Consider the following 11209-nt stretch of genomic DNA (forward strand, 5'->3'; position numbering starts at 1 on the left):
GGAGTGAAATGCAGAGAGAGGCTCTGATAGATTCAGACAAAGACAGCACAGGACAAAGAGTAGCAAGCAGGGCAGATAAGGGCCGGGAGGGAGCAAGAGACAAAGCGTCCGCCTTCGTCGAGAGCCGGAAGAGAAGAGTATAGTCAAAAAGCACAAGGAGTTCCCTGATGTAAAAAATCTCAAGGGGTGTGCAGGACATCAAAAGTGAGCCTTGCACTGATAAGAAAGATAGTATGAATAGCCAAAAAGAATCCAAGGAGGACCAGCAAGGCCACCCTGATGAATCTAAGCAGTTCTAAATGCCACATCTCAAGACAGACAATTGAGCAGAGACTGCAGAAGGCATGTTTCCATGGAAGAACACCAAAGAGAACTCCACTTCTGCAGGACAGACACATAAAAATCCCAGAGCCTTTGCAAAAGATTACCTGGACAAAGAAGGTCAATGTTGTGGTCAAAACAGTTGCTTGGACACAGGAAATGTAACATTCATTTTGGTGAAAGAAGCATTTTCCTTTCAAGAACCCCATTCTTACCGTCAAATGTATATATATGTACATGTATACAGGGAGTGCAGAAATATTAGGCAAGTTTTATTTTTGAGGATTAATTTTATTATTGAACAACAACCATGCTCTTAATTAACCCAAAACACTCATTAGTATCTAAGCTGAATATTTTTGGAAGTTGGAGCAGGGCTTTTTTAGTTTTAGCTATTTTAGGAGGATATCTGTGTGTGCAGGTGACTATTACTGTGCATAATTATTAGGCAACTTAACAAAAAACAAATATATACCCATTTCAATTATTTGTTTTCACCAGGGAAACCAATATAACAGCTCAATAATCACAAATATACATTTCTGACATTCAAAAACAAAACAAAAACAAATCAGTGACCAATATAGCCACCTTTCTTTGCAAGGACACTCAAAAGCCTGCCATCCATGGATTCTGTCAGTGTTTTGATCTGTTCATGATCAGCATTGCGTGCAGCAGCAACCACAGCCTCCCAGACACGGTTCAGAGAGGTGTACTGTTTTCCCTCCTTGTAAATCTGACATTTAATGAGGGACCACAGGTTCTCTATGGGGTTCAGATCAGGTGAACAAGGAGGCCATATCAATAATTTTTCTTCTTTTAGACCCTTTCTTGCCAGCCACGCTGTGGAGTACTTGGATGCGTGTGATGGAGCATTGTCCTGCATGAAAATCATGTTTTTCTTGAAGGATGCCGACGTCTTCCTGTACCACTGCTTGAAGAAGGTGTCTTCCAGAAACTGGCAGTAGGACTGGGAGTTGAGCTTGACTCCATCCTCAACCCGAAAAGGCCCCACAAGCTCATCTTTGATGATACCAGCCCATACCAGTACCCCACCTCCACCTTGCTGGCGTCTGAGTCGGACTGGAGCTCTCTGCCCTTTACAGCCACGGGCCCATCCATCTGGCCCATCAAGACTCACTCTCATTTCATCAGTCCATAAAACCTTAGAAAAATCAGTCTTGAGATATTTCTTGGCCCAGTCTAGACGTTTCAGCTTGTGTGTCTTGTTCAGTGGTGGTCATTTTTCAGCCTTTCTTACCTTGGCCATGTCTCTGAGTATTGCACACCTTGTGCTTTTTGGCACTCCGGTGATGTTGCAGCTCTGAAATATGGCAAAACTGGTGGCAAGTGGCATCTTGGCAGCTGCATGCTTGACTTTTCTCAGTTCATGGGCAGTTATTTTGCGCCTTGGTTTTTCCACACGCTTCTTGCGACCCTGTTGACTATTTTGAATGAAACGCTTGATTGTTCGATGATCACACTTCAGAAGCTTGGCAATTTTAAGAGTGCTGCATCCCTCTCCATGATATCTCACTATTTTTGACTTTTCGGAGCCTGTCAAGTCCCTCTTCTGACCCATTTTGCCAAAGGAAAGGAAGTTGCCTAATAATTATGCACACCTGATATAGGGTGTTGATGTCATTGGACCACACCCCTTCTCATTACAGAGATGCACATCACCTGATATGCGTAACTGGGAGTAGGCTATCGAACCTATACAGCTTGGAGTAAGACAACATGCATAAAGAGCATGATGTGGTCAAAATACTCATTTGCCTAATAATTCTGCACTCCCTGTATGTATATATATATATATATATATATATATATATACGCTTCGTTCATGTCAAAATACCATGAAGATCAGACCAATATCATGAAGAAAAGGGGAAAATATTAACATTCTAGAGGACAACATCAGGCAGTCTACAACCAAAGAGGTTTAACAGTAATTAACGGAAAACAATACCAACATTGAGTGTTGACCTGATCTTGATGTTAGAGACATAGAAATACCGTAGTTCAAATTTAACAGCAATGTCTCCGACACAATGTCTTACTGCCTTTTGTCACCTCTTTATGTCATGTCCAATTTCTTAAATAATAATTCACTATAAATCTAAATTTGGTATGGATTTGAGTAATTTGGGGATTTACTGTGAAAAGTTTTCCATCACCTGTGTAAATTTAACCTATAAATTTGATTTTATATGCCTGAAAGACAGGTGCCCCAAATACTGTTTCCTGAGAACAAAATACAGAATACCAGTGTAGGATTATTGTGAAGCTGTTTATATGTTTTGTATAAAATTCTTTGTTTTTAAGCACCCAAATTTTTCTGAAATGTGTTGTTCATGTTCAGATCATGTATGTGTTTACAGGACATGCTTACAGAAAGTGTGATGTCAATGGTTCCTGGGTATTTGTAGACCAGTGGAACAAAACATGGACCAACTACTCAGAATGTCTACATTTTCTTCAGCCTTTCAGCGACGAGGAAGCAAGAGTAAGTATGGCTGGGAAACGTTGTTGCAGCAGCTGCTCTGGTTAACCACCTATTCCTGTCTGACTCATACACGCTGTATACCTACAGACTCTTTCATATGTAGCAGTAGTGACTGGCGTTCTTTGAAAAAAATATATCAGTTGCTGGTAGCAGCGTGTATTTCATCTTATGTACAGACACCATGTGGTTTGTAACGTAGAGCTAAAAATTGACATCTTGCCACAAGATTGTTTAACAGCCAAGCAGCTCCTCATTCTGTACAGCACGAGCTCCTACTTCTTCGTGCTTATTATGCCTTAATATGAATGCTGTGTAAACTTCTGACCTTTCATCACAGACTGCATGACAATGAGCATGACAAGTTCGCAGTTCATTCCTAGAGCTTCTCTTTGTGTGTGTGTGTGTTTGTTTGTTTGTTTTATCTTAGAAGAATTATCAGACAAAATTTTAGAATAGTGGACAGCTTCTTGTTGCATAATTGTGTTTTGGAAATTTCCTGCCTCTGTAATAATCTATGAAAACCACATCTAAGAAAGTATTTGTGTTGTATCCTCATAAGTAGCATCTGCCTGGATAGGTTTTCTTTTTCTTGTGATGAATTACTCAAACTATTTGATTAAAAAAAAAAAAAAAAAAAAAAGCTTTTGCCAGAATGTAGACACTAAACATATAGATGCTTTACAGGACCTGAAAATGTTTGTGAAAATTTAAAATACTACTCGGCAGAGGGCTAAAGCCATCTTTGGTTCGCAGTATCAGGCCAGCCATCTGGCTGCTCTGAGTCTGACCGTTACTTAAAAACAGTGGCATTATCTTAGATTTCAGACACTTGACTCTTGAAGGAGTTTGTACTTTGTATTTAAAGCCCTTCATTTGTCCGGCATTAAGGATTGCTGACACATGTCCTCTCTTTATACCTGAAGTCCAAAAACTTCACTTATGAGAACCTTCTAGTTTCCATTGCACTGCCCTTTTAATCCTTGCTACTGTGAGTCATGCTTGTGTGGATTTTGTGATTCTGAGAAAGGGTTGACTGAATAACAAATATTTCTCTCTATGTTCACAGAAAGGCTTCTTTGAGCGGCTGTATGTCATGTATACCATTGGCTATGCTGTGTCCTTCAGTTTTCTGTTAGTGGCCATCATGATTATTGGATACTTCAGGTAAGAGAGGAGCTTTTCTTGCTTAAGTGGTGTGTTGTTTTTGTAACAAACTGTATTATAAATCACATGAGCCTAAGGAGCAGCAGGAGCTAGTCTCCTCTTCTGTCTGCATTTTCACATCCTGTCATGTACTCTGAAAAGCATTTGTTGCCAGAACATCAAAACAACAGCAGCGTTTAATTTCCTGACAGCCCTGCACTTTACAGGTTATCCAGCTGCGTTTGAAAAGTCCCAGGCAGGCTGACATTGTAATTTTCATTGTGATGGCTAAATTTGTGTCCCAACTGTCCTGCTGCTACTTAGTATTTGCAATCCTGTGTAGCGGATGTATTGTACTGTATGCAAAAATGACAAAATGACAATTCTGCAGAATTAAGTGGACTTAAAACTTCCAGAATGCCGAACACTCAACTTGGAGTGTGTTGTTGGTTGACGCTGTTGTCCCACACTGTTGCATGCATAATGGACATGAAGGATGTGCTCACAAAGAATAGAAATCTAAACATTGGACATCCTAAAAATAGCTTGCCATTTGCAAAGTAGTGCAACTTGAAGCTATATTTTCATTTTGCACACCTTGTATCACTTTGTGTCACTGCTGTTAATTTAAAGCACATACAGAAGACAGTGCAGGGTTGCTATTGATGAAAAGATTTTGTAACCTCATATATACCATTTTTAAAACTCAGAAGAATTTTTTGATTCCTTTTTTACTTGACAAAGACATTTAGGTCTAATAGAGCAGTTCACTGAAATACCACATAGCAATTCTTAAGCCTAATATCTGTGGGTGGGTGGTGGGTGGCGGGTGGCAGGTGGCAGGTGGTGGTGGTGGTGGGTGGTGGGTGGCGGGTGGCAGGTGGCAGGTGGCGGTGGCCGAATATTTGGAGATCAAAATTGCTATCCGGATGCCAGCACAACACCCGAAAATTCGGATATTCGGTTATTCGGCTCCAGCTCTACTAATTTCACAACATATAACATGGTCATGCAAGTACAGCCTTAAGAAATCACAAAAAAGCTGAAGCTATTTGCCCTTGCAAGCCAGTAGTAGGTTAACCTTTATCCACAGTGCAAAGTCATAACACTGCACACCAGAATAGCTACACACCTCAACCTGTATGTCCACTTTGTGTAATCATGTGTGATTGGAAGCACATTAGAAATCTGACTGGTTTTGCATTACATTTACAAACTGACTCCAACAACACGATAATTAATGAATGTGAATCAATGAATAAATAATACGACCATGGGTTGCAATAAAATTGCTTTGCACGTCTGAAGTTTGTTTAGTTACTTATTCATGCTGCTGCTGATGGATGTGGCACAGGTCTGGCATCCAGCAGAATGTAATATCCTTTCAATTTCATGCTCAGTACTGCAGCTTCATTAGCAAGTCACCCCTCTATCAAGTCTATGTAGCTAATACATTATCTTGTGGTTGGGGAAGCACACCACAAAGTGGAGGAGTGAGCAGTGCTCCATTTTTGCAGATTTTCCACATTTTTTCAGTATAAGAAATAGAAAACAAAAATGTCTTCATAAACACCTCAGTGGAGAATATAAAACAAGGAAGTACCGAGAGGTTGCTGATGAAATTTCTTAAAGTCACTGGCAAACTACAAATACAAATAATGCTCAGTGTATGCAATTTCAGTATCAACTGTAATCTGTGGTAAGTGTAGTCGTGTTTCTGTTTGTCAGGTTTACATAATAGGGACATTTGTACACTCATGCCTGTTGTTGGTTATTGCAAAATTACATCTTTAAGGTTGGTAACACATATGGCACGTTTGGGATGGTGGTGATAGAACTGGATGAGTAGCCAGTAATGCTTTCCTTCTTGGTTTTGCCAAAATGGGAATTGAGAGAGTTTCACTGGTGCACTTCAAAGTTATTATTCCCAGTGAACTGCTAAGGTAAAAAGAACATGCAAAATTAGAAAATTGTCTACAGGAAAGAATAGAATTCAGTGTATATGAAAATGAAATGAAAATGAAAAATACTTTATTCATCCCAGAAGGGAAATTCAATCATATATATCAATATGGCGAGTAAGCTATTCCCTGTTACTGAATACAGATGTAACATAAATGTTGTTTTAGTCAGAGCTTCTTCTCTGCTCTCTCCCTAAATTTCATGGGAACTTATAAATAAATTGTGGACTCATACAATTATTGTTGTCATTACTAGTCAGATAAAATCAAAGCAACAAATGAGCGCTGCTTTAATTTACTGGAAACTGGAGACAGAGCAAAAACAATTGGTCTGAAAAAAGATCTGTGCCCTGAATATTGAACCCTGTATGCTGTGTGATCTTAGATCTTGCTTTTTTGTTTCTCCACAAATTATGTGACTCATCAATTTGTGTCTGTACATGACTGGATTTAAAAGTAATGCTGATAGATCACTTCACATCAGCTCTGTCAAAGATGAGTAAAGATGATTTTCATTTTTAGGAATAAAATATTTAATTTTTAAAAATTTATTCAGTTATGAAAATCAAAGGTTTGATGTTGATGAAAGCATTGCTCCACATGCGACTAAAAGAGATGCAATGAGATAGAAGGCCACTGTTTCAAATGCGTGTAATTTTGCAGTTCCACTAGGCTCTCCAGATTAATTAGAGTGTTTTATAGTAGCTGTAACAATCCTAACCACTTCAAAAATCTTTTGGAAATCCCTGCCTACTTGAAGCTATGTAATACAGAAGCCCACTTAACTGGAGTGGCCTGGCTTTAACAATTAGAGCTTGGGAGGGTGAGACAGCAGACAGTGACAGACAGATTGAAACATTTATGACAAAAATTAAAGTGTTCTGTTGATAACCACAGCTTATTTAATAATATTATGAACAGTGAATGTGTACCACAGTTTTAGCTATATTGAAAAATCCTTATAAGCAACTCGGGTGTCTCACACAAGCTAAAGCAGCTGGAGAATAATGACTGTGAGATCACAAGAAACCTTTTTTTATTTTTATTTTTTAGATGTATCTTTCATATATCTAAAAGTAGTCCTTCATAATGAACACTGTCACTATTACTGAATACTCCCTTGATGATGTGAAAGCAAACTGTCTCCTGATTTGAATATCGCCATCTTTGTGAGTGGGTTGCAGCATTTGATTAGGAGAGATGAAAGTACAAAGTTAAGTCAAGAATGTCAACTTTCCAGAAAGGAAAGCACCTGAAGTGATCAGAGGTGCATTTGTAAATAGGAAAACTTTAAATAGAGCACATCTTCTGGTTTATTGGCAGCTAAAATTTCAAAGAGCAATCTTAGTACCTTTTGACAAATGCATATCTTTTGTGGTTGACATCAAAAGGCAGCTTACAAGTCTTTGATTTCGGTTCTTTATCAACCCCCCACACCTATTTCTGCTCTCTGTGTCTCTCTGTAGAGATACTGACACTGTAAATAGTGCATTACCCAAAGTAAACCTTCAATAATCAAGCTGCAGTACATTAACCTATGCAAATCACAGTTAACATTTAGGTTACCAAAGTGCTGAGCAGTCTAGTAATATCCATGTTATCTAAAGCAACACAGAGAATACACAGTATGAGCACATTACAGCAAAGTATGTCAGAAAAATAAGCAAGGTGGAGGAGAAACATCCTCTTTACATATTTCTTCAGGCACTTTCTGCAAATATAGCTGCCACACAGTGCTCTCTACAGTGATTAACTGATTCATAAGAGCCAATTAACAATAAATGAATCATATAACTTTACCTTCAGTCAAGCATGTGAACAGACTGCAACTGTTGAGTAAATTCACTGTCATCATGTTTAGCCCCCTAAGATAGATTAGCCTCTCATTGAATGTGAGGTTGCAAGACTTTTTCACCATAATTATAAGATGCAGCAGCAGCAACACTAGTACTGCTTCGAATGAAAATATACTGTATGTTTAAATAGATGGAAGCAACTGCAAACCCCAACAGTTTCTAATGCTTCTACAGTCCCTGTGAACAGCAAAACACATCTTAGAGCTTACTAAGACAGATATAATCTTGGTGCTGTGCTGGCTTCTGTTAGTAGATTCTGCAAGGACCACGCTGTGTCACTGTTGGAACCTTATACATCCATTGAAGCAGGTTACAGAGTCACTAACAATTTCTTTACTGCTAAATTGCTGTGTATTGGGAAAAAGTTGAATTCCATCTCTGTGTCTTGATGATGTGATGATGTACTGGACAGGCTTGTGCTGCCTCTGTGGTTTTACTTCCTCAGACAGAAACAGAAATAGGATCATGGAGGAATCATCTGCTCTATTCATTTGTTATTCCTCAACTCATTTTCCTGTTGCAGCAGAGGTGCATGAGTACAGTGTATTGTACAAAACTGGTTACATGTATTTTCTGATAGATGCTACATGTGTAAATTTTTTATCAGCCCTTATCGTTAGTAAAAATGTAGGGTGAAAGATGACGACATAGGATTAAAGCCTTGGGCTCCAATCAACCAGTAGTGTCACCACAATTACCCCTATAATCAATAATGAAGGCTTTTAATCTTTCTAACCTGGGACTCCCTCTCTTATCAAAATGCTTTTGCGCATGGCACTTTCAACTTCAGGCCAGATAGGATCTATGTGAGTCAAACCTCTTGTTTACATCCCTCTACACATATGCTGCTGGTTTGGATTTGATTTTCTTTATCGAACTCTAACTATTAATTTATAACGGAACATTTTTGTTTTCTTGGCAGGCGCCTTCACTGCACCAGAAACTACATCCACATGCATCTGTTTGTTTCCTTCATGCTTCGGGCAGTCAGTATCTTCGTGAAGGACAAAGTCGTCCATTCCAGCGCTGGACTGCAGGACTTTGACTCCGCTCTGCTGGACAACTTAAAAACAGCTAGCATAGCATCACTTGACAAGTCTCAGTATGTAAGTACTAGGCCTTCTTCTTTCATAGTTCCAATGCCATCAACTCTTTTATGACAAATTCGACTTGAATTATGAGTAGAGTGCTTTTTGCTTTCAGTGGTTTGGCCATAGAAACTTTTTTTTTAATAGACTGATTCACTATGGCTCGAAGTCCCCAAAGTAAGTTATTAGACTTTTCAGTCTGTCATTTACATACAAGAACTGTATAATTTTGTGAGGCTTTTTTTCCCTGTAGTTTTTCTGAAGAATAAGAAAGAAATGTGGATTTGTGTGGAACAATGTTATAGACAATTTATGTCTGTGAAAATGCTAAAAATAGGTTGAAAATCATCCCAGAGCTCATTAAAAACACATTATCATTTAGGCGTTTCAGAGAACACTTCGTGATATTTCCTTAAATTACATATTGGTGTCAATTGCTCAGTGTTCTACAAGACATTTTCAAAATAATAGATTGTAGATATGGTTTCAGCAGTCTGAGATCTACAAGGATGTATAATCAGGTTGGTATTTTACAGTCTTTTTAGTACAAAAAGTCTTGTTATGTCTAAGAACAGTACTCCCATACTGAGCTCCAGTGTGAGGGTTGTAACACAGAGGAAATTATCCACTAAAATCCCCCTTTTGTTTGTTACCATTTTTAAAGATAGCTTCATTTGAGTAGTGTAAGCCTTAGTGTTGGTCTCAAAGTCCAATTATTCACGGTTTCCCTGTGTGCTGACCAATGTACACTTTGAATATAGACAGCATCTGTGCTTGTGGTTCCATTTATACTACATATATATATATATATATATATATATGGCATGTCCCTGGCCCGTCCCCTGCCTTCGCCCTAAGTTGGTTGGGATAGGCTCCAGCCCCCCCGCGACCCTAATAAGGATTAAGCGGTGTATAGATAATGGATGGATGGATGTCCCTGGCCCCTGGAAGGGTCTCCCTACCAGGGGCCAGGGGTTCTTCATTCAGAGACCCTGATGAAGAACGCAACAACGATAGCTGCCACCTCACCTGGAACAGGGAGTAAGGGCCCCCTTCTGGGGGGCAGGGGGGACTCGCCGGGGAGCATCTGGTGGCCGAGCTTTGGGGCCCCGCGGGGCTCAGTTGGGTACAGTCCGTGTTGGTTTAGCTGTTTAAATTTGTAAGGTCTATACCTTACTTTGTTAAGCACTGTGTGATAAGGTAGTTATGAAGCTCCTCGGTGGCAAAGCGCCAGGTGTGGACAAGATTCGCCCTGAGATGCTGAAGGCTTGTTGGACTGTTATGGCTGACACGTCTCTTCAGTGTTACGTGGGTGTCGAGTACAGTGCCTGTGGAGTAGCAGACCAGGGTGGTGGTTCCCATTTTCAAAAAGGGGGACCGGAGACTGTGTTCCAATTGTCGGGGCATCACACTTCTCAGCCTCCCCAGGAAAGTTTACTCTAGGCTCCAACTAATTGTCGAACCTCGGATTCAGGACTAGCAATGTGGATTCTGTCCTGGTGGTGGAACAGTGGACCAGCTCTTTACCCTTGGGGAGCTGCTGAGGGACAGTGAACATTGTCAGGGACTCCTCACACCCTCTCCATAAACTGTTTGAACCTCCTTTGTTTATATTTGTACCGGTTGCGCTTCCTTCTCTCTCTGGTAACTGCCGGCGTAGTCTCCGATCGGACTCCGTGTTAGTGTAGTATGTCCAAATTACAACCAATCGCCACAATTTTTGCGACGTTCATTGCCCTGATGTTCAGCAAAGTCTCTCAGCTGTAAATTTTGCAGAATGAGCGTCTGGGATAGGCAAAACTTTCACTCTTGCGGTCTCCTGAAGGAGCCGCTGTGTCTATGCGCACTGCCATCTTTATGGAAACCCATAGAGATTCATTATATACAGTCGTATGAAAAAGTTTGGGCACCCCTGATCATTTTCAAGATTTTCCTTTTCCCTATAAATCATTGGTTGTTCGGATCAGCAATTGAAATGAGGTTTATGGAATTTACAGAAAGTGTGCAATAATTACTTATACAACATGATCAGGGGTGCCCAAACTTTTTCATACGACTGTATATTCAGACTTTCATTATATATCTAATTTCCCAAACGGCATGCCATCTCTCTCTCTCTCTCTCTCTCTCTCTCTCTCTCTCTCTCTCTCTCTCTATCCATCCATCCATCCATCCATTTTCTATACACTGCTTTATCCTCATTAGGGTCGCGGGGGGGCTGGAGCCTATCCCAGCCGACTTAGGGCGAAGGCAGGGGACACCCTGGACAGGTCGCCAGTCCATCGCAGGGCCATATATATATATATATATATGTATATAAATGGGGCTGCA

At 40.0% G+C, this 11209-nt stretch overlaps 1 protein-coding gene across 1 annotated transcript in view; it reads left to right on the plus strand.

Annotated features, from left to right (window-relative positions):
- Positions 1 to 11209, plus strand: part of LOC103371797 (parathyroid hormone 2 receptor-like) — a 40349-nt gene that overhangs the window by 23775 nt on the left and 5365 nt on the right. Inside the window, exons 4-6 of the mRNA XM_008301248.1 lie at positions 2706 to 2830; positions 3897 to 3994; positions 8713 to 8896. Coding sequence (XP_008299470.1) covers positions 2706 to 2830; positions 3897 to 3994; positions 8713 to 8896 — 407 coding nt within the window. The remainder of the gene's footprint in view (positions 1 to 2705; positions 2831 to 3896; positions 3995 to 8712; positions 8897 to 11209) is intronic.

Source organism: Stegastes partitus, unplaced genomic scaffold (assembly GCF_000690725.1).
Source record: "Stegastes partitus isolate 25-593 unplaced genomic scaffold, Stegastes_partitus-1.0.2 Scaffold1648, whole genome shotgun sequence".
Taxonomy (NCBI): Eukaryota; Metazoa; Chordata; class Actinopteri; family Pomacentridae; genus Stegastes; species Stegastes partitus.